Consider the following 23173-nt stretch of genomic DNA (forward strand, 5'->3'; position numbering starts at 1 on the left):
CTACATGGGCCTACCCTTGAGACTGATGTAGAAACTCTAGCTGGTACAGAATGCAGCAGCATGGCTCCTTAGGGGGACCCCACAAACAGCACACATTTGACCTGTGCTGGACTGGTTATTATTTGAACACTAGATCAAGTTCAAGGTTTTGGTGCTTACCTTTAGGCCCTTAAAGCCTCTCTTGGTACATCCCTTCATATATGTGAAAGGCATTACACTCTGCTGATACAAACTTGCTTGTGGTCCCTGTCCCAAGAAATATCTGGCTGTCTTCAACTAGGGCTATGGCTTTTAGTGCCCTGGCCCCAATCTGGTAGAATTCTCTGTCGAGTAATATCTGTGCCCTGTAGGACTTCATGCAGTTCCACAGGGAATGTCAGATAGAGATGTTTAGCCAGGCATTCAGTTGAGGATAGTAACCAAATTAATCTGGCTGTCACTCCTCCCCCCCCCCCCGGCAATATGGTAGCAAAACTGGAAATTCAGATCGTCATCTGAGCAAATTTGATTAATATTTTACTGTAATTGTGATTTTTAACCTATATAACATGTTTATTTATTGATGCACACCACCACAGGGAATGGGTGGCATAAAATTCAAATTTAATAAATAAACAAATAAATAATAAAACCTTAGAAATCATACATAAAATAATCCTTATGGAAACAAAACATAATTTCTATAAGGTAAGATCTGTCTGCTTTTTTGCCGAAAAAAGAAGTTATTAATGAAGTCATTTGTTTTTCAACAGTTTTCTGCATTTTCTCTTGTTCTTTTCTTTCCCAAAATGCAGTAACAAAAAAAAAAGCCCCCACTAATTACATTCACAAAAACAAAGAAATATTGATTTTATGGACCTTTTCTTTAAAAAAAAACCCTGACAAACTTATGAACAAGATAAAAAACTGACTTTTACTGACTTTTCCACCCCCATAAATTACATAACATCACACAGGAGATGAACTATACATATGTATAAATTGCAGCTTGTGACGAATCAGCTCAGGGGGAGGAAACAATTTGGAAATATCACCCAAGCAGACTTGCCTTCTTTTAATTTTCCTGTAACTGAATAAACTGATTTCAATTTCCAGACTCCTGTATCATGACCAGTCCTGATCATCCCATTGTTGGTGAGGGGGAAAGTCTTTTAAATGCATTCACTAACCATCCAATTCTATACAGAATTAACTACAATCCAAGTCTAAGTCAACAGACTTAGATTGGCGTAATTTAAAATTAATTATTTTAGAGGCTGGTATGATGCTCCTCCATATCTGCATAGGATTGCACTATAAATCACATTTTTCTGCATACATGGAGACTACCCTGAACACATAGAACCCCCTATATAGTTTATAGATGGCCAGATTTTATTTATTTCATTATAATGGGGAGGGGGGAATTTTACCATTAGGAATGATTATGCATCCTGGAACATTTTCAAGATTGCATGGGAGAGAAACAGAAGGAAAGGAGATTCTTTTTTCTCCTCTCAGCCTGATGGTTCATTGTCTGCTGTCATGTGCCTTTATGGGTGGGTTGGAAAGGAGAGACAAAAGAAAGAACAAGGGATAGTAATCTTTGGTCTGGGCGCATGATCCAAGAATTTTTGGGTAGCATTTTGTCTCATATTTTGAGAATGAACAGGTGCATTTTGGCTCAAATTCTGAGAATGAAGAGATGCTAAAACGTCTTCTCTGATCTTTTAAAATGGTGGCATTTCTAGGAAAGATATATCAACTATTGAAAGTCTGGATACTACTTCATAAGAAAGAGGAGAGTCAATGATCATTGTGCTTTGGTCCATCTTAACTCTATGATTTTATTAATTTTCTGATTCTACACATTGTGTTATAATCAGGGCCCTGCGGGATCTTCTATAGTTCCACAGGGCCTGTAAGGCAGCGATGTTTCACCAAGCCTTTGCATAAGGACAGCGACAGTTGCCATGCTGGCAACTTTTTCTCTCCACCCCCTCTTGGGGGATCCCCCCACCCCTGACGTGATGTAATGAGTGAATAATTGCACTTTAAAGACGCCATTGGGGTTTGTAATCTTTTAAAATGTAACTGATTTTATTGGTACATGTATTTATTTTAATGTTGTACATTGCCCAGAGCCTGGCACTAGCTGGGATAGGGAAATCCATCAAGTTGAATAAATACTAATAATAATTCCACAACTTTCTCTTCTATTACTAGTGAATGTACAAGTATGATATGTTCTTCACCTTCATCTTTTAGAGAAAAAGCCCCAGTTGATTCACAAACATTTTCCTTATGTTGAATCAAACAGAAGCAACCTGTATATTAACTGTATTAAGGAACCCACAAGGACTTCAGCCTACTCACTACTGGAAATCATTATTCAAAAAAGCTGTCTGACAGAGCTTGAGGCAAAAATAATTACAATATGCTGACATTTTATATTATACTTTCTTTTCAAATCATAGCATACAGTGAGGTATTACAAATGGAAAAAGATCCAGGCAATTTATTTATTACCATATTACTATGGTGCATTTTAACTGTTTTACTATATTATTGATAAACCATCCCACAAAATTAAGATTCAAATGAAGTTTTGTTAATGTTACTATATACTGAAAGATTTCAATTAACTGTGCACTCATCCACATATAAAGTTCCAAACAGGAAGCATTAGTTTAGTATTCACACCCTATAACTTTTCATGTCTCATTTTTTTGAATATGTTCTTGGACAGCAACTAGTGACCCACTTACCAATTTCATCCCAGAGATTACCATTAGTCTCTTGATTGACCACTGTCACCTCCTCATAGCCACTGAATGATTGTATAACTAGTAATGCTCTCTAGTTTCCTTTTTGTAGTCTTTCAGGACAGGAGAAAACATATCGGCATACTTCCCTATTACTAGTCAGTTATCAAAAATTCGACAATGATAATTAGTCTGCTGTCCAACATATATTCTTTTGTTTTGTTTCCCCCAGTAGCTACTGTGATGGCAGCAAGATACAACATTCATATAGTACTTTTTTGCAATGCGCCAAAAGGAATAATATAGGACAGTGAAAGCCTGAAAGACTGCAAAGGAAAGACTGCACACATACCACTATCAGTGACAGATTTATTCCCTTGGCTAGTCACAACTGAGCAGATGTCACCAACACATATAGTAATTGTTATGATCAACTGTAGTATCTAGGAGCAAAACAATGGAAAATAAATGTTATAACTAAGTAACAGAAAAAAATTAATCTAGGGTTCTGTTTCACTAGTGGTGGAATCTACCTACAGTATAAGAAGTTTTTCATTGGTGAGACATGCGTCTTACACCAGAAAAAGCAACTTTGCACTGGATGAAGACTTCAGCATTAACGATACAGAACTTTTGGATCCAACCACTAATATTTTGGGATTTTCCATCACTATATCTTGGGAAGATCAAACTTTGTATTACTTCATTTTTACTAGTCTTTGTAAAGACAAACCAGAGCACAATGTTGATAGTATTTGCAATACCATATTTTACTTTCAGATAACACTATAAAAGTTTGATATTTGTGAGAAAAATACATTATTTTGTTCTAAACAAGGAATACATTACTAGCCATTAACCACACATAAAGGATGCAATCTATGTTCATTTATATTTGTTAGGGTGCTTTATTTGCAAAATTTTAAATATGAACACTATCTAATAGTTAATGTAGCCATCTGTACTTCTTTGCCGGGGGATAGTCAGTGAGCAAGGTGAATTTGTATGCTTCAAAAGAACACAGCTGGCTCATGTTAGAATTTCTTCTCTGCACACTACCAACAATCATTTGCTAAGAAACAACTGAAGAAGGAAACCTCAAAAAAAAAAAAAAGCTTTATACACTTAAAACAAAAACATTCTTCCTGTTTGGCAGGAAGAATCTAATAATTCCCTCTTGGAACAGAACCACCAAGTTAATAACATATGTAAAAAGTAAGAGATTGCTGTTAAACTACTATGACTTTTATGGTTTCCCAATAATATTTTCTACTCTAGGTCTGTTGGAAACCACGTGTCCATTACCACAGTTACAGAACCACTGTAAGAGCAGATTTATATAGAGATACAGGAAAGTAGGTGTGCAAATAATTTCGCTGATGAGATTCATGGTCCTCTCTGACAGAGACATCAATTTCAGAACACATTCAGATTTCTCCATCTGAGAGAGGTATGCATGACTCACATTATAACAGAAGCAGAAATTACTTGCATTTCTTCTTGCATGGCTTCTTGGTAACATGTAAAGCAGTTCCCAGAAGCATGGAGTAGTTTACGAGCCGAAGGGAAGGTAACAAAACAAATGTATGCACACAATGATGGAAAATGTGTTAACTTCAAAATCATACCTCTCACTCAATTGCTTAAATTTATGGTATTTAATAATTAAAATAAGCCAAACACTTACAGTCCATAAATCTGTGGAGCAATCTCTAGCCTGTTCAAATGCATGTAGAGTTCTGTATCATGCTTCTTTAACAAATGATCTTGAATCTGGTTTACTTTTGCTACAATAGCAATTGATGGACCTAAATCTTGTGGTCTGGCAAACGGGATAGATGTCATCATTGTGTCTTTCTCCTACAGAAAATATGGAGAAATATGAAAATGTATAATTAAAATGTTACTAGATAACATTCCAATACTGAAGCCCACTAGGAATAACAACATTAACTTAGTAATTGCTGAAATTTGAATACTGCAGAATGTCCAGCAGCCGAGTTTTCTTACAGAAATGAAGGAAGTGTCAGCAAATTTAGCTATGATTCCAGAGTATGATACATCTTGGTTGTAGGTATTCTTTTAAAATTAATTACTCAGCAGACATAAAAACTCCAATACAAATTAGAGACAAATCCCCCACTTTGCAGATATTATAAGGTGCTACAAAATCCAACTTCCCAGTTAAAAGATGGAAGTCTCTATCTAGCAATCTATTCCCTATCGGGAAAAATGTGGGACAAACAATTTCCAAATAAATAAAATTATACCTCATATTTATCCTGCCTTTTCTTCAAATATCTCAGAGTGGTGTACATGATTCACATTTTCTACCACAATTTTGTCCCTTACAAATAGGTTATGCTGAGAGTGACTGATTGGATCAAGGGCACTAAGCGACACTCATGCCTCAGTGAGCAATTTAATTAATCTGACACTGTAACCCAGGGCTGGCCCTACCACTGGCAAATTAGGTGATTGCCCAGGGCACCCCCGATATGACTTGGTGACATTATCAGTGCAGGGGGGGAGCACCAGAAGTTAGCCTTGTCTAGGGTGCCAGACATTCTAGGGCTGGCCTTGTTCTGGCCCTACCACACTGGTTATCCTGGTAGCAGTATCTAATAGTCCATTTTTGTTATAACTTTACTACGTTTATCAGATCTCAAAGAAGCTAGTTCTCTAGTGTTTTTGCTATAGATAATCGGTCACTGATCTAGTGTGATAGAATAGCCAACCAGTAATAGTACACTAGAAAATAAAAAGGTTATGGAAAAGCTTTCCTGTTCACATAAGTCAATTTTGTCAAATTGTGAAGTCATTCAAGAAAATACACTTCAAACACTCTTCTACAACTTTCATTAGAAATGTTAATTCCAGCATCTGTTCTAGTCCAATAAACTATTAATAACCAAATTTGATCACTTGGTAACAGTAAAACCTTTAATGGTTCTTAAATCAGTATTTACCTTTTGACCATCATGTTCATAGGTTGAAAACCAGTGTCCTGCCGTTTTCATAAGATGGATAAACATGGCACTGAAGAGAAATAAAGGGAGTGTTTTTGTTTTGCTAAGCATGATTATACCAAGAAAAACAATGGTAAAAGATATGTAGTGCAAGAAGAAAATGAAATTATTGAAACTTACTAGGCATCATGCTCTAGGTATTCAGGGTTCAAGAGAACTTTCATTTCTTCACTGTTAAATATAAAACCCATATCACATCAAAAATGATTTTTGGTACATTTTAAAGCAAAGTTATACTAGAACCAAGTAAAACTAGGCTTTATAATTAAAAAAAGTAACTCCACCGAAGAAAAATGAAGTCCTTACTCTCTAAAGATCAAAAACAAATTAGCTGCCTTGTCTGCACTACAATGAAATAACCATCTAATTATTCCAAATAACAAATTACTGAATGTGACAATGTATTATTTGAATATGCTTGATCCACAATAATTGATCACTCTACAATCTATCACTGTTTGTTGAGAACAAAAAAAAGGATGGCTAGTGGTCAAATACAGAATATCAAAACAGTAATTTATTTTAATAGAATCTATTTTTAACACATTTTAGCAGCAATTAATCAGTGACAACACCTCTTATCCATTTTCTTCTCTGGTTACAGCTATAATAGAGAAGAGGGATACTCTGCACAATACGCAGTTACTTTGAGCAATATGACACTCTCTTCTTAATACAATGTAATATATATATTACATTGCCCAGTATCCAAAAGAGCTGTGTATGGAACACAGTACAAAAAGCTGCTCCAAGAGGGTAGGGGAGCATGAAGCCTTGGTATATAATACCCAATACCTTGGGCCTACATGAGAGTAGCCAACTCTGGGTTGGAAAATTCCTATAGATTTGGAGACAGATACAGGGGATGGTGTGGTTTTGTGAGAAGAGTGATAAAATACCATGGAGTCAATCTTTCAAGGCAGCCATTTCAACCAGGAGAACTGATTTCTGTAGCCTGGAGAGCAGCTTCAATTGTGAGAGATCTCCAGGCCCTAGTTTATGTGGAAGTGCGTCCAGTTTATGGAGGGGGTTGCATAGCTTCATCCTAATATGGCTTTCTATGCAGCAGATTATCCATCCCATGGGAGCCAGGGGGGTGACTCTTGCCATCACCAACTGGCAATTAGCACCGTGAAAGCTGATAGTAACAATCATTCAGCAGTGCAGAAACCAGTGCAGATGCATTTTCTCTTTGGCTTCTCTCCTGGGTATTGTCCTTTCAATACAGTATGCCTTAATTCAGAAAAAAAATGGTCCACATGCAGAAGTGGAATACCTTCCTAGACTAGAACAGCAGGAAAGAAAATGAAACTGCATTCTGTTCTTGTAAGGAAATTTCTGTATTGTGGACTGTAAAGAGAAAAGTTTTAATTCCAAGGCAGAAGAGTGACAACATTTAAATGCCATTCATCACCTAATTCTTTACTGGAATATTTATGTACTCATCATTTATAAGAAATGAAGATACATGCTTGAAGATACTAGTCAGTACTTGTCAATATCTTCCCTTGGCATTTATTACCACGGCACCTGAATGTAGGGATGGAAGTGACTATGTCAGAAGCAATGAAACATTGCCTACTTGTTTAGTCCTAATATTTGAACAGGGCTTAATACTCCAATACTAACATGTGTAACTGTTTATTTGCTGCCACATCATCCTTGCAACATCATGACTTTTGACAACAATCATTACATTACAAACTACATTCGTTAGTTGCAGCATAAATCATTTCAGGATCAATACACTCACATATGGAGAAATAAGGCAGCCTACCTTGGTTGTGCAGCTTCATTTGCATGTAGAAAAGCTTGGTGGTCGCAATGAAGAATGAATACAATAGGTGCTAAGAGTTCATGCATGCCCTACAATTGGGGAAGAAACAAATAAACCCAAAATTTTATTTCAAGTGTCAGGAATGTTCCAACTCTGCACCTAATGAATGTTCCAACTCTTGCACCTGTAACTGTAGCATAAATATGATTAAAAATCCAATGTTTTTCCTGTAAATTATAGCAAAACCAAGTGTTTATTGTCCTATAAAGTACAGACAAGAAATTCATTTTATTTTAAAATAAAAGCAGCCAATAGATCACAATTCATTGCTCAGCAACTTCACAAGATCTTTCTCTTTCTTTCTTTCTTTCTTTCTTTCTTTCTTTCTTTCTTTCTTTCTTTCTTTCTTTCTTTCTCTCTCTCTCTCTCTCTCCTTCTTTCTTTCTAATACTGCTCATATGGCTATTGCCTTAAGCAGGTTAGAACCAAAAAATGTTTTAAAAGATCTTACTCAGTGTTATTTCTATCATATATGATTATTGTTCCTGTGAATTTAGCCACTGAGAGGGTGAGACAATCATTTTTATCTGACAGTAACATGACATTTGGGCTTGCGCGTTTAGCAATTCAGTATTTTTAAATAAAGGGATGATTAAATTAGCCCTCAACTCGTTAGATATAGGGCACTCCATAATCATGTTTGATAGTTTCAATTTTATCATATGAGCATCTGAATGTTCTATAAGAGTACGATTACTATATCTGCCCTCTAAAACTGCTGAGGGAAGAGCATTCCTTCTTGCCAAAGTAAAAGCTCTTCTTAGATTTGGGACTATCAAAAATATTTTGGCAGTTGCATTGGGAGGGCAATTTCTAAATGGAGTGATGAACATACCCCACATGCCCAAACAGACATACCTGTAACATCCAGCTTCCTTACACACTTTTATTTGTCTTACAATCTCTTTAGTTTCTGTATTCTTAATAATATTTTGTTATTCTTAGGCATTTCATTTTCTTTTCCAGTAGTTGGTCCCTCTGGCTATAACGTTTATCTGTCTTGATAAGCCCAAGTAGAACAGATCCTTCCTCAGTTTTAAAAACTTTACTTTGAAGAAAAATGCTTTAATCCAAGTCCTGGCTGCCATCAATAATTTGCCTAGTTCCAATCTCAGTGCTATGCCCAAAACACAGGTGGAAGTAGTCAATAAATGTAAGAACTAAGATCTATATGAAGAATTATTATTTTACTTTAAAATTGCAACTCTAAGTTATTTGTACAACAGTCAACTAAGGAGGATAAAAAGTTATCTAATGTTTTGTTTTTTAAAAAAGGATAAAAAAATATTAGAAAAAGCTGGGGAGTAAAAAACTATTTACATCCTAGAATACAAACCTAAAAATAAAGGCATCTAATCCAATGACAATCAATCAAAAGTGGGAATTCAACATCAACATTCTCAGTGCATTTGACTGGGCCTGGACTGCCTCTTCCCATATGAGTCCTTGAGAGCCTTGCACTCCACCAACCAAGATCTGCTAGTTGTTCCCGGTCCAAGAGATGTCTTAGCCATGACCAGGGTCAGGACATTTTCCACCTTGGCCCCGGTCTGGTGGAAAATGCTTCTACCTGAAATCAGGGCCCTTCAGGACTTACTACCTTTCAGAGGGCCTGCAAAACACAGATGTTCCATCAGGCCTTAGGCTGAGGTGGTGGGCATCCAATAAAAGTCCTGCCCCCACTGCTGAAGCTCACTATTTTATGTGGCCCAGAGCAAGAGGATCTTGAGACTCAGTGCCACCGGCTTTGAAATTATGCACACAAATAATGCGGTCTAAATAGTTTTTAATGTGTTGTTATATAGATAAAAGCCGCAACATCTGCTAAGAATATCGTAAAATATCTTTAAAAGCCAAATTTGTCAGAGCCAACTCTGTAGCCGACTGCACTCTGCCTTATTGCTTTGCAGGAGTTGACTTAATTTCAACCTTCAGTTCAGATTAAAAGATTCTAAAAAAACAAAAAAACAAAAAACAAAACCCTGTCTTTGAGAGAGAGGCTAAGACTATGTAAAACTTTATAAAACTTCAGCTGTAGGTCGTTAGCTGCAGCAGCTTCTGATTCAGAAAACGAAAGCAGAGGCTTATTGACTAATTAAACAGCCAGAGCTTGGGAAAGACAAAACAGAGGCACCAAATATTAAAAGTGAGGTGATAGGATAAGATTATTTAAAAACAATTCCTTCTGTCAAGGCAAGATAAAAGTTAAAAGATTAAAACAACTTAGCGTTAGTAGGAGCGAAGAGACAAGCGGCTGCCTTCCTCCGAGTCTGCGCCTGTAGCATCCCGGAACCTTGACCAGTTCCCGTGTTGTTATATATATATTTATTGTACTTAATGTATTTTAGAACCTACTGTGTGATCTACCCTGAGGCCACTTGCAGGAAGGGTGGAATATAAATCTAATGAAATTTTTTAAAATTAAAAAATATTATCTGGCAAACTCTGCCCACAAGTGTAAGGAAGTTTGCACATTTCCAGAGGGGACTAAGAAATATTTACTAATAAAACAAATGCATGTTACAAGTATAAGGAAAAATAACAATCAAATTCCTTATAATGCCAGTTATGATGACTAAAAAAACCTTGCATGTCAAGTATGTTTTCTATGGTTTTGTATATGCTACTTCTATGTTGTTTTATGGTGCTACTAGGAGTAAGGCCCGTTGTGAAGAAAATGAGCTTTAGAAGAAGGCTCTGGGCAAGTGCCTGCCACCCTTCCTGTCTTCCCACCCACACAAGTGAAGGCACTGGCTTCCCCCCCCACCTCAAGGGGAGCTGATCTCTGCCATATAGAAAGCAGTTGTAAATCTGAGTGATCTCCGGCGGTTCTCTAGGAAGAAATGAGGTCCCACCCCTCTTCAAACCCCACCCTCTCCAGGCTCTACCCTTAAATATTCATGAATTTCCTAACCTTGAGTTGGCAACCCTATCTCCTTCCATTTATCTGCTACTCTGATTTCAGCTTCCCATCAACCTTCTCCCTTCCTGCAGACTCTACACAGGCTGTCTTTCTCCACAGTGTGTGTGTGTGGGGGGGGGACCAAAGCAGCTTGCATCATTCTCCTTTCACAACCCTGTGAGGTGGGTTAGGCTGGAAGTCTGTGACTGGTCCAAAATCACCCAGTCAGCTTCCACAGCAAGGACCTGGTCCGAAAGACCCAACTCTGAAGCCCTAACTCCTATGCCCCCCTCAAACTCCACCACAGAATCTCCAGGAATTTCTGCCTCAGAAGCCTTTAGTGATACCTTTCAGGCCAACAGTCTGTCTCTGATAAAGTTGCTGTTTTTTCAAGTCACTCACCTGGAGATTGGCAGCAATGGTTCCCCAGGAAGAAATTTTTGGTTTGGAGTCTATGGCATCGTACCTGTCTGAGGTCCCAATCCTCCTCAAACCCCACTGTCTCCAGGCCCCACTCCTTAAATATCCAGGAATTTCCTAACCTGGAGTTGGCAACCTTTCTCCTTCCCTTTATCTGCCCCCTCTGACTTCAGCTTTCTGTTGCCCTCCCTCTCACTGCAGCCTATACATAGGAAAAGAACAGTATTTCTTCACAGTGTGGGGGAGATGAAAGCAACTTACATCATTCTCCTCTCCCCTCTTTGATCTGAACAACAACCCTGTTAGGTAGGTTAGGCTGGAAGTCTGTGACCGGTCCGAAATCACCCAGTCAGCTTCCACAGCAAGAATATGTGTCTGGCAGACCCTGCTCTGATGCCCTAACTCGTATGCCCTCCTCAAACTCCACCACAAAATCTCCAGGAATTTCCCACCAACTTGGAAAGGCCTCTGTGCAAGTGTCCCTCCAGCCTTGCTGTCCTCTCACCCACCCAAGCGAAGGCATTCACTCCCCCCCACACCTCAAAAGGAGCTGATCTCTGTCATCTGGACAGCAGTTGTAATTCTGTGATCTCCATCTCTCACCTGGAGATTGGCAATAGTGGTTCCCTGGGAGGAAATGGCTGGTAGCATCAAGCAGCTGACACTGTGAAAAAAGCCATTGCAAGCCTCCTTTTCATTCCCTCTGAAGTGGCCCCTCCCTGTTGTGGGCGGACATTTCTTGTCAGGTGAAGAGATGTTAACTGCTACTGTGAGTGTGGATTAAAAGGACGAAGGTAGACAGACAGAATGAAATAAAAAGACTGAAAGACAGAGAAACAGAGAAAGAATGAGAGAAAGAACAGAAGGGGGAGATAGAAAAAAGAGAGGGAGAAAGGAGTGAGAGAAAGAAAAATGAGAAGAAGGAAGAGACAGGACCGTGAGGAGAGGCAGTTGTAATCAATAAGCTCCCAGCAGAGAACTGTCTCCCTCAGAGGTCAGCAGCCATCTGATAATGTTCTTGCCTGACAGGGGCAGTGGTGGGCGGAGGAGAGCAGAATCAGCCAATGGCATAGCAGAGATAGATTGCAAGCCAATCCTGCAGGAATGTGGGGAAGGCTGCAGTGGGTGGGTGACAGAGACGCTACCCAATGGTAGCAGAAAGTGTTGAGAGAAAGAGTGTCAGCCCATACTTGGTGCAGTACAGTCCCAGTGATTGCAACGAATCAGGACATCGGAATATGGCACCACGGCTTCGATTTTATGACTAAAGGATTCTACTGCATTACTGGTTTCAGTACTTTTGATCTTCTGAAATGCAATTCTATGCAATTATTCCAGACTAACGGTCAAATTAGATGATACTGCATCCCTGATTCTGCCATGGGGACATGGCATCGTTTTAGAGCCTTTTTTAAAAATTTCAAAATGGTGCCATGTCCTTGTGGTAGACTTGGAGGTTACACTGTATAGTTTGGTTCAAAGCCTGTTTTTTCAAGAGTAATAGATTGGAAGAACTCAGCACAAGATTCTACTGTTAGTCTTGGGCTATCATCTTACATTTTATGTTTCATAGATGGCGTATCAATACATCTAATATATAAATGCACTCTGTACAAGCTACTGTGACATAGTACAACCATCTGTATTACCTAAGCGATAGCCAAAATACTAAAATAACTAAACTAAACCAGAGGTCTGTGACTACTTTGTGCATCAGGTTTTCTCAACCTTGTTGAGCCTGTGAACCTTTTTGAATTCCAAGAAATGGTGTGAGGCCCAACAGAAAATGGCTGCCATGGGGGCAATTTCAATAATTTTGGGAGGTTTCAAGCCTATAATGGGGGTACTTGCTTCCAATTTGGTGATCTCTGCAGACTCAAAGGCTATGTTCTCCTGGGCTCTGCTGAAATACCTCCTGTTAGATAAGAGAGTCAGGATTGGCTGTTTTATTTGAAGAAGAGGTATTTTGGGGAAGAAGCAAGCAGGCATCTGAGAACATCTGTCAGCATCATGGTACCCATAGGTACCACACTCAAGATTGCAGCTATACATAAATGTACTGAGTGGAGCTAAAAACATAATTTTGTTCATGGAACAAGGTTTTTCTTCACCTTCTTGCTTTCCAGGGCCAGGGGACAGTCCAGAAAGGTATGTGAGATGAGGTTGCAGCTGAAAGAGGGCATCCACAAAAATCACAGACTCCTTGTACAAACATAAGTGCCTTCCATTAATGCAAGCAAGGATTGGGATGCAACAGGTTGTTTCCATTCTATTTTTACCAAATGTTAGTAAGTTATTTTGAAAAAAAAACATATGATCTTTATGACTACTATTCAGATTACCTTTTACTTTTGGTGCTAATATCTGCATATACTCAAATTGCTCTCTGTCCACGATATAAAAAGTACAGTAACAATGCAGGTGAATTTCCTGTCATTTTGTCATTGGTTTGCACTATGAAATATCTTCCCTTGAGTATAAAAAAGTAGTTTAAACTTTCCCTGAATATTGCTCATGCCTATACTTGCAGGCTCAGTTGTAAAACAATGTCTTGAGGTCATATTGGAAAGACTGCTTACAAACAGATAAGCTGAGTATGTAAGATAAGACTTTGAAAGGAAAAATCAACAACTATCGGCTATCTAACTCCTATAATCCTCTTGAGAATTCCTGTGTTGTTAATAAAACAAAGCTTGGACTCTGCAGAAACTGGTGGGCTACTGTTCACTAGTGATTAGGTCAAACGATCAGGTATATTGGAAGACTTCCAGCTTTGATTTTCTGTTAACTCAAAATCCCACTGCTATTTTGTTATGTAGGCTGTTTTGGTAATAAATGGTTCTTAATCATAGAAATTTTGCTACATATGAGAAATTCTGGCAAATTATATTTATTTCCTGAACCACTTTATAAGTATGAATAATGCTAGTTGCAGATTATGGGCAAGAATGGATGGCCTATAGAACAGAGTTGCATATTTACCCTAAAGTTCAGTACAAGTGTAGAAACTTCTCTGCCCCTCTAGGCCAGAGGTGTTGAACTGATCTGTTATGAGAGACGGATCTGACATAAATGTCTCTTTGCTGGGCTCAGCTACACCATAAAATGTAACATGAGGTACTGGCAATATAACTTTTATACAAACGATTTCAGTTGCTTAATGGCAATAGCATGTGAATGACAACAGCAGTCTTGATTGGATTAGGTGTGATATGCAAAAAGGTAGTAGATGTGGAGATAACAGTCTTGGTAATGAAACAGGAAACCTACGTCTTAATTCTATTCAGGAGGATTCAGTCAATGAGGATGCAAAGAATAAATGGACATAGGTCTGACATTAGAAATCACATTTAGTTGCTGACCTAAGAGTAGCAGTGCTCTTACAAAGGAATTTCAAAAGATTAGAAAGAGCGACTGCTGGATTGCAATTGATAATGAAGCTCAAGACAGTGCATTCTCCTGGCCTGAGACCTATTATCCTGTCTCATTACCAATGTGTGCTATTATCATTTAGCATTTGGAATCACTTCACTCTCCAAAATATAAGAACCAATCCAAGTGTTTTAATTTCCAATCAGAGTCTTTTTGAAAGAAAATAAATCCAGATAGGAACAGAGAAATTCACTCTTAAAAAAAACTTTTCTGAAGAAGCCAAAATAATCCTCAGTGTACATTGTGCTTGCTAGAAGAATGCATCCATGCATCCATTCTTCCACCCCTCCCCCTCTGAAGAAGTGTGCTTGCACACAAAAGCTAATACTTAGAATAAAACTTTGCTGGCCTTGAAGCTGCCATGGGACTCTCTTTCCTCCCCCTTCCTTCCTCCCTAAAAGAGAACGAACAGCCCCAGATAAGAAAGCAGAAGCTCTGCGTATGCGTAAGAGGGAGAGAGACTCATCTTTATATTTCTCCTGCACAAAGCAGAAGCACCCACAGAGTTCTCTGTGTGCCTGTGGAGGGGGGGGGGAGGGAGGCAAGAGGCTGGAAGCAATGAGCCACTGAGGGATCTTGGAAAAGAGCAAGCAAAGGTGCAGCTGCAGGAGCAGCCCTGAAAAAAAAAACCAGGAGAAGGAAGTTTATTGGGGGACAGATTTGAGCCCTGCAAAGGCTGGATCTGGCCCACAGGCCACATGTTTTACAAGGGATCAATACCTCTAGGCATTACCTGCCCTTGAAACAAAAATAACTGAAATTTAATTTCTTCAGTAAAGACTACTCTTTCCAAGTGGGCAGGGAATCTGCCAGGTCTCCATTGCCAAAAAATGACTTAGAGAGAGAAGAGGGAATCTATGGCATTGATGCTACTGTCCACTTTGACCTGTACACACAAAAGACAGGGCTATGAATTAGAATCCTGATTACTTGAGAGTATGATGCATGGGGCTAGCAGACATATAAGCCGTGAATAGTAGGTGCAACCACCAGTAATGTTTGTCTCAGTGAACTATTGTGTTTTATAATATTCAGCTACTGAAGTACTGATTGACTACAATACATGGTAGGTGAATAACATTCTAGATGTTAATTTTTAATTGGAAAGATGGGTGTGAAAAATGTTCAACATGGAATAGAAGAGACTGGGAAAAGGGAGCAAGGAGTTACAGTGAAAGTACAAACGCAAAAGAGAATTTGTGTGTGTGTGTATGTGAGAGAGAGAAAGAGAGAGAGAATAAATGATTCCCTTCCATTTTAATATAAATTCTTGATATATTTACTCTTCAAACTGTTTGGGCAAAGTAGGCATTGTTTGGTTTGGAAAAAGGAACTGTCAATTAAATTTTGCTTTGAGATACAGCCAGGTCCCATCTATTTAATTTTAACTAAGAGTACAAGGACAACAAAGGATCTTTTCAAATAGAAAGCTGAAGCATTGACAATGGTAATACTAAAAGGATAGTATACAAACACATTTGTTGGTCACAAAATATACAGACTGTCTGCTATTCAAATATAAGAAGACTGCAGATGAAGACTGCAGATTTATACCCCGCCCTTCTTTCTGAATCAGAGACAATTTCTTATATCTTCTCCCCCCACAACAGACCCCCTGTGAGGTGGGTGGGGCTGAGAGGGCTCTCACAGCAGTTGCCCTTTCAAGGACAACCTCTGCCAAAGCTATGGCTGACCCAAGGCCATTCCGGCAGGTGTATTTGGAGGACCTATACTGAAGGCTAGGTGGTTTGCTTCAGTGTAAATCATGCTGTGGAATGAGAAATAATTATTAATTATCCAGAAAATCTTGAATTCAAAGAGAAAGATACTAAATTGTGCAGAATATTAATTAATTAATTAATAATTAATTAATTAATGTATGGCATTGTGTGTAGTGTAGCCAGAAGATCCTATGATTGTCTGGCAGACAGAAGTTCTAACTCTTTAGTGTTATGGGGGGGGGCGTTAATCATAGAGTTGGAAGGGACCTCTGGGTCATCTAGTGCAACCCCCTGCACAATGCAAGAAACTCACAAATACCTCCCCCTAAATTCACAGTATCTTCATTGCTGTCAGATGGCCTTTTATTACTAACTGCCTAGGATCTGTGCACGTAGGAAAGAAAATATTACATGATCCACCTGAAGTAGCACCATTGCCATTTATCTGATTGTTTTATTGTTTTAATATTGCTTTTGTTTACTGTCTATTTTATGCTGTTAGCCACCTTGAGTCTGTACAGAATGGGCAGGACATAAATATAACATAAAATGAATAAATAAAAATCTAGCCTCTGTTTAAAAACCTCCATGGAAGGATAACCCACCACCTTCTGAGGAAGCCTGTTCCACTGAGGAACCACTCTAACGATCAGGAAGTTCTTCCTAATGTTGAGCCAGAAACTCTTTTAATTTAATTTCAACCCATTGATTCTGGTCCTACCTTCTGGAGCCACTGAAAACAATTCCACACCATCCTCTATATGACCGCCCTTCAAGTACTTGAAGATGGTGATCATATCACCTCTCAGCTGCCTCCTCTCCAGGCTAAACATGCCCAGCTCCTTCAACCTTTCTTCATAGGACTTGGTCCTCAGACCCCTCACCATCTTCGTCTGCCTCCTCTGGACCTGTTCCAGCTTGTTTATATCCTTCTTAAAATGTGGTGTCCAAAACTGAACACAATACTCCAGGTGAAGTCTTACCAGAGCAGAGTAAAGCGATACCATCACTTCACGTGATCTGAACACTACACTTCTGTTGAGACAGTCCAAAATTGCATTTGCCTTTTTAGCCACCACATCACAATGTTGACTCATGTTCAGCGTATGGACCACTAAGACCCCGAGATACTACTGCTAAGTCAAGTCTCCCCCATCTTGTAGCCATGCATTGGATTTTCCCTACCTAAATGCATAACTTCACATTTATCCATGTTAAAATTCACTTTATTGGTTTTAGCCCAGTATTCCAGTCTATCAAGATCATTCTGTATCAATCTTCTGTCATCCTGTTCTGTCTTCTACTGTATTTGCAACTCCTCCCAATTTAGTGTCATCTGCAAATTGAATAAGCATTCCCTCTATTCCTTCATCCAAATCATTTTTAAAGATGTTGAACAAAACAGGTCCCAGGACAGATCCTTGAGGCACTCCACTTGTCACTCCTTTCCAAGAGGATGAGGAACCGTTCACAAGCACTCGTTGGGTGCAATCTGTCGACCAGTTACAGATCCACCTAACGGTAACAAGATTCAAACCATGTAAACAAGACTGCTGTGTCATTAGGCTTTTTTCTCAGGATACTGATACAAGTGCTACAAGTCAGGAAGACTATATCTGTGAATGACCAGAACATTCCACTCAGATCCATAGCCATGTGAGGGGCCCTGCCCCCTGACTTCGTCCCTCTGAAGGTGAGAGGAGCAGCAAGTATGGCGTTGACAGTCTAAGGATGATTTTGTGACTGTGACAGTGAAGGGGCAAAAGGCAGAGGAGTGGAGACTCGTTCTTTTTGGGGCCCTGCACATACATTTGAGGCAAAGCGATCAGCAGCTCTACCACTGACTTCCATCATGCCAGTCCCTGTCTCCCAAGGCTGCCACTGGCTGGGTTGGGAGCTGGGGACAGAGGGGAAAGGAAGGAAAATTCCTTCTGGGAATGCTGCTAGATTTTTTAGGCTGAGGGGGAGACTTTTTAAAAATCCAAGTGCCCAAATTTTTTTAAAAGCCCCTCAGGCTAAAAGATCCTGGCTGTGCCCCTGATTTCACTTGTAAGGGATTTCTTAGTGACATTAAAATGCTATATAAAAATATTTTTATTTAATTTATTTATACCACAACTTTCTCTCTAGTGGGGACCCAAGGTGGCTTACATTCTCCTTGCCCCATTTTGTCCTCACAATAACCCTTTGATGTAGGTTAGGCTGACAGAGTGCAACTGGCCCAAGGTCACTGCAAACTTCCATGGCATGATTAACAATTCCAGCCTGGGTCTTCCAGCCACTAGCCCAACCCTCTTAACTACTGCACCACAATTAGCTTATCTAAAAAAAAGATAGGAAAGGCAATGAAGACAACGCGGGGCTCCAGTGAACAAAATGACAACAAATATCTAAGAGGTAACACCAAGCAATTTAGTAGCTCTTTGTAAACATTTGCTATTGCAGCTATTAACTGTTAGTTAATATCTAATGCTTCTTCAGCCTTTTTAGTCCCAGATCTACAATTTTCTAAAATTACTGCTTTATGAAATTGACACTATTGGAAAACCGAGGTGAAAAAGTTTTCTCTGTTAACAGCCTGTAGGCTCACAAAATTGAACCTGTTCTTTTATCTGCCTATGTTCATTTAGCCCACCAAGCAGTCTTTATTAAAGCAGAGGCACCAGGCAGTCAAAGTTCATTAATACCATTTATATAATCTCTCCGGTTTCAATTAACTCAGCAAGACACTCTACTACATGATAACAGTCTCATTAATTCAATAAAATCCCATAACTATTAACAATATGGTCTATGTTAAACGGGGTGTCACCTAGTACAAAATAATAGCTTTAACAGCTTGTGAGGAACTCAACTTTTTTAAAAAATTGATCCAACTAAATACTCTGTTCTTGTGAAGGAAGGTATTATTTCCTTGCAAATGAACTAAGACTTTCAGCATAAGCAGGAGATAGTTAAGAGGGGAATTCTTGTTAAACGAATTATTCAAAGTGTGAGGTTTTTTTTTTTTTTTTAAATCAATCACTTTCTGTTTTCATGCAACAGGGTTACATTTCCTAAAAATAAGGAGGCTACATAACTGGTTAAGGGGGCTTGTTGTATACCCTATAAGAAATAGCCCTAACCCATATCAAATAGATTCAGGACAATATTAGAACATGTAGGCCAAGTGAATTAGAACTAGATAAGTAGGGCCTAGACAGATGATAAAAATGGTAAAATACTACCTAACAGCATCTTTTCCTATACTTTCCATACACTCACAAAAGCTCCGGCTGCTGAAGCAGCAGATTAAAACTAGGATTGACGTTGCTTGACATCACTGATGATGCATGCAACGGGGTCATTTTGTAGAAAAATAGGTGGCGGAGCTTATCTAGGGATTGTTATGCTGCTCCACCTACTATTCAGTGGACAGGTAGGTAGGTGGGGAGAAGGAGGGGGAACTCTCAGAAAGCTCCTGCTGAATTCAAGGCCTGCATGCAAGGAATACAGACCTGTCCAGTTTGCCTGGCCCCATATTTATTAATATTCCATCATGTGCTGAAGATTGTTCTCCTTAAGAAGATTTTTGCTAGTTATACTACTGAACTGTAGCAAGTGTCTGATTTGGAGGCTGACAATGTATGTAGAGCATGCAAGTAAAACAGAAATGGAAGTCTGCCTATCATTTAAAAAAAAATTTCTTTTGCTTCTGGCTAGTGGTCATTTTTAAAGTTTGGACTATCCTTAATGTTCTTTTAAAAAATCTGTTGTAACTCACTCAGAGGATTTGATTTTATAATGGAAGGGCAGGATATAAATGGTTTTAGTAAGCACACAGAATAGCTGTCATAGCATGTTCTGGAAACAAACCTTCCTTCTTCAGTGACAACTAGGTGAGGCTGATTTTTATAACAACATTAAAATATATTTATTTACTATCATGAAGCAGTTATGTTGGTAGATAGCCGAGTTGCATTTTTTTTAGCCTGCTCTCTTTCTTTCTAAAGAAATATGGCAAGGTAAGCTCTCTCATGTGGGATTGAAACACAGGCCTACACAGAGCCACCAAATAAAAATATGAACAACATAAAATGAAATGTGAATCATTTTTTTTAAATGTCAGACATTGCATATATTTGTAAACAATAGCAGCAACAACACACTAGACTTAAATCCCTAAACAGGAATAATACATTGTGTTAGTGAACACTTTTAAAAAGTCTGTTTTTTCTTTCCCTTTTTGACTTAACTAAAATATTTAAAAGCTAAGGCTGGAACTATACATCATGCATGACACAAGGATGCTACAAAAAAGAAACCCCCACTTCCCTGTAGTTATGACTTCCTGCATTTCTCCTCATAGTTACAGAGGTGAAATCAAGAGAGGAGTGCAATTTTTGGTGGCATACCTGGCTCTGCAACATATTGGTTGTCGGTTTTCAAATAACGTTTACAAAATATAGTTCTTTCGAGCACTCAGCAAGTGTGAACTCCCCCACAATATAGTGTCTACTCTTGCATAATAGTTTTTTTTAACCATGTATAAAATATGGATTGAGAAGTAAGGTTCAGTGTGTCACAGAACAGTTGGAAACAGACACTTGTCAAGCAAAGACAGTCACTTCTACTCATCATACTATTTAGCCTCTTCCTGGGAACAGAAATTTGTTTCTCTAAGAAGCACAAGCAACTTGCATAAACTCCAGCACAGATTTCTTGAACGACTTACTTGGGAAATGGTATCTCAAGACTGACAAAATTTCTTCAGAATGAACATAAAACTTGAAAGCTTTTCTGCCTTCAGCAATGTAAGGCATTCTAATAAAAATATCACCTAAATTCTTTTGTAACGATTGGCATAGCACAAAAAAAATTTGAAAAGCCATTTCTCTTTCTCTAGTATAGGAAGATATTAGAGAAAATTCTTCCTTGAAATCCTAATGGCATATCAACCAGTAAAAAATATTTTAACCAGCTAGTATCAAATGCACCATTTTTTCCTTGTTACGTATCTAGATAAAGTGGCAATAATGTATGTTTGTTGGAGTACCTTTAACATCTAGGGGAATGCATACTGTTCACATAAGGTAAATATTTGTACATTTGGTACATATATTTACAGTTTATGAAATGTATGATAGAAAGCTTTCATTAGTTAAATTACAATAAAAAGTTTTTAAAGCTCTTAAGAAGTTAGAAAATAAGAGAGGCACTGAAGAAAACAATCTGAGGGAATGTCTTACCTTGTGTGGGAAGCATATGTGCATGAATGGCTTCCTTTCTTTACCAGAGCTAACAAGCAGTTCTTTGATTGCCTAAGCTTTAGCACACAACTTGAGAGATAATAAAACCTACATTTTTGTTCAAATCAATTGTCAAGCCATGTGGAAACATATCCTCCAAAATACTGAGGCAATGGATACCACCTGTATGCTAGTTTCATTACCTGTTTATAAAGTAACTGCTCATTTTCCCGAGCATAACAAAAGAGAACATCTGTAAGGATCTTTCTCACATTCTCTTGCTGAAAATACTGCATTTCAGGAAACCTGAAGAAGAAAAACATAACTGATGTAGATCACAAAACTCACCAATTTTAGTTTGTTGTCTGATGACACAAGAATAGATTTATTTTAGCAGCCTGACCAGTTACTACTTTCTTTATTTTCAATTCATTCTCTTTTTTCTTTGCATTCTGAGACTCTAAGAAATATCATATTTATATTTTAAATAAAGTACTAGTTGCCTTCTAAGTCTAACTTCCCACAAACAATTACTTAAACGTTTTCAACATAACAGATACTTGTATCTTTATGTGACTTGCATGAGTTCAAATAGAATGTGTAGTCAGGTTACACTTCCAGCAAGGTTCCAGTTTCCCATGAATTTGTCAAAGACTAGGAACCTCCATGAAATCCCATTCATGTTTCTGTGGAAGTAAATTCAACTGATTGGGAGGGAAGGCGGTATGGTATAGCTCAGTCTCATCAGATCTTGAAAGCAAAGCAGTGTTGGTACTTGTAAGGGAAGACAATGGCAAACCACCTCTGCTTCTCAACTGCCTTTAAAGCACCTTCCTAGGGTTACCCTAAGTCGGTTGTGACTTGATGGCAATTTACACACAATTTACAAACAACTTCATCGCAAATCAATAGTATTTGCTTTCCACAACAGGCTATCAGAGAGGCAGAAGGAACAGAAACATATTCCCACACTGTCACTCACTTTCTTACACAATGCACACAAACTAAGATGCAATGTTGCAAAATACTTAACTGCTTTTTCTGAAGGCATGCAGTGGTGAGCAGTGGAAAGGGAGAAACTGAAAACTCCAAGAAATATGACGTGATCAAATTTGAAGGACAGCTCTGTCAACTACCATTTTAGGGCTTGCATATGAATAATTTCCATTAACCAGCATTCTTTTAAAGATGATCACATACCCAGCAAACCGATTGTTGCCTTTGGCAAAGTGAAAGCTGTTTGAAACCTAGTGTCATGAGCCCTGCTGAAGGGGAGCTGGGAGGGTTAACAGACCTGGAAGAGTTGCCAGCCAGTTCCTCAGCTGAACAAACAGCAGTTGGCACATCAATCACTCTCCAGGCACCAATGTCAGTTGTTGATGATCAATCTCCCCCAAGCTCTTTTCCCATCTCAAGAGTTCGAAGCAGGCTCCGGAAAGAACTTTCAGAGCGAAGACATGAGGGACGCCGATACTTCAGATCTCTCAGCCCTGAGTTCTAGCAGAGTCACTGCCACCCAGGGAGCAGGCTGATTGAGGCTCCTATATAGCTCCCACCCAGGACCTGGTAACCTTGTGGAAACAAGTCTATTCTCTGGCTTGCATCCATGCTCCTTCCTGATTCCTGATCCTGACCTGCTTGATTTCCTTGGCACCCTGACGTTTTGACTTCTGATTCTGGTTTGTGATTCTGCGTTGGTGACTTGGCTCCTGCTTGACTTCCTGGACTTTGACCTTGGATTGGTTTTGGACTCCTGCTTGCCTGCACCCTGAGAACGTGACAGATTGCTTCCACCTACACACTTACTCCACAAGATGGATGAGGAGGCAAGCGGAGGCTCTGAGGAGCTAGCAGCTTTGC

The 23173-nt window shown here is 38.8% G+C and overlaps 1 protein-coding gene across 1 annotated transcript in view; it reads right to left on the reverse strand.

Moving 5' to 3' along the window:
• TBC1D5 (TBC1 domain family member 5) overlaps positions 1–23173 on the reverse strand; it is a 533564-nt gene that overhangs the window by 185537 nt on the left and 324854 nt on the right. The window contains exons 9-13 of the mRNA XM_060248746.1: positions 21517–21619; positions 7551–7639; positions 5894–5944; positions 5714–5783; positions 4432–4604 (exon numbers count right to left, since the gene is read on the reverse strand). Of these exons, the coding sequence (XP_060104729.1) occupies positions 4432–4604; positions 5714–5783; positions 5894–5944; positions 7551–7639; positions 21517–21619 (486 nt within the window). The remainder of the gene's footprint in view (positions 1–4431; positions 4605–5713; positions 5784–5893; positions 5945–7550; positions 7640–21516; positions 21620–23173) is intronic.

Source organism: Heteronotia binoei, chromosome 10 (genome assembly GCF_032191835.1).
Source record: "Heteronotia binoei isolate CCM8104 ecotype False Entrance Well chromosome 10, APGP_CSIRO_Hbin_v1, whole genome shotgun sequence".
Taxonomy (NCBI): Eukaryota; Metazoa; Chordata; class Lepidosauria; order Squamata; family Gekkonidae; genus Heteronotia; species Heteronotia binoei.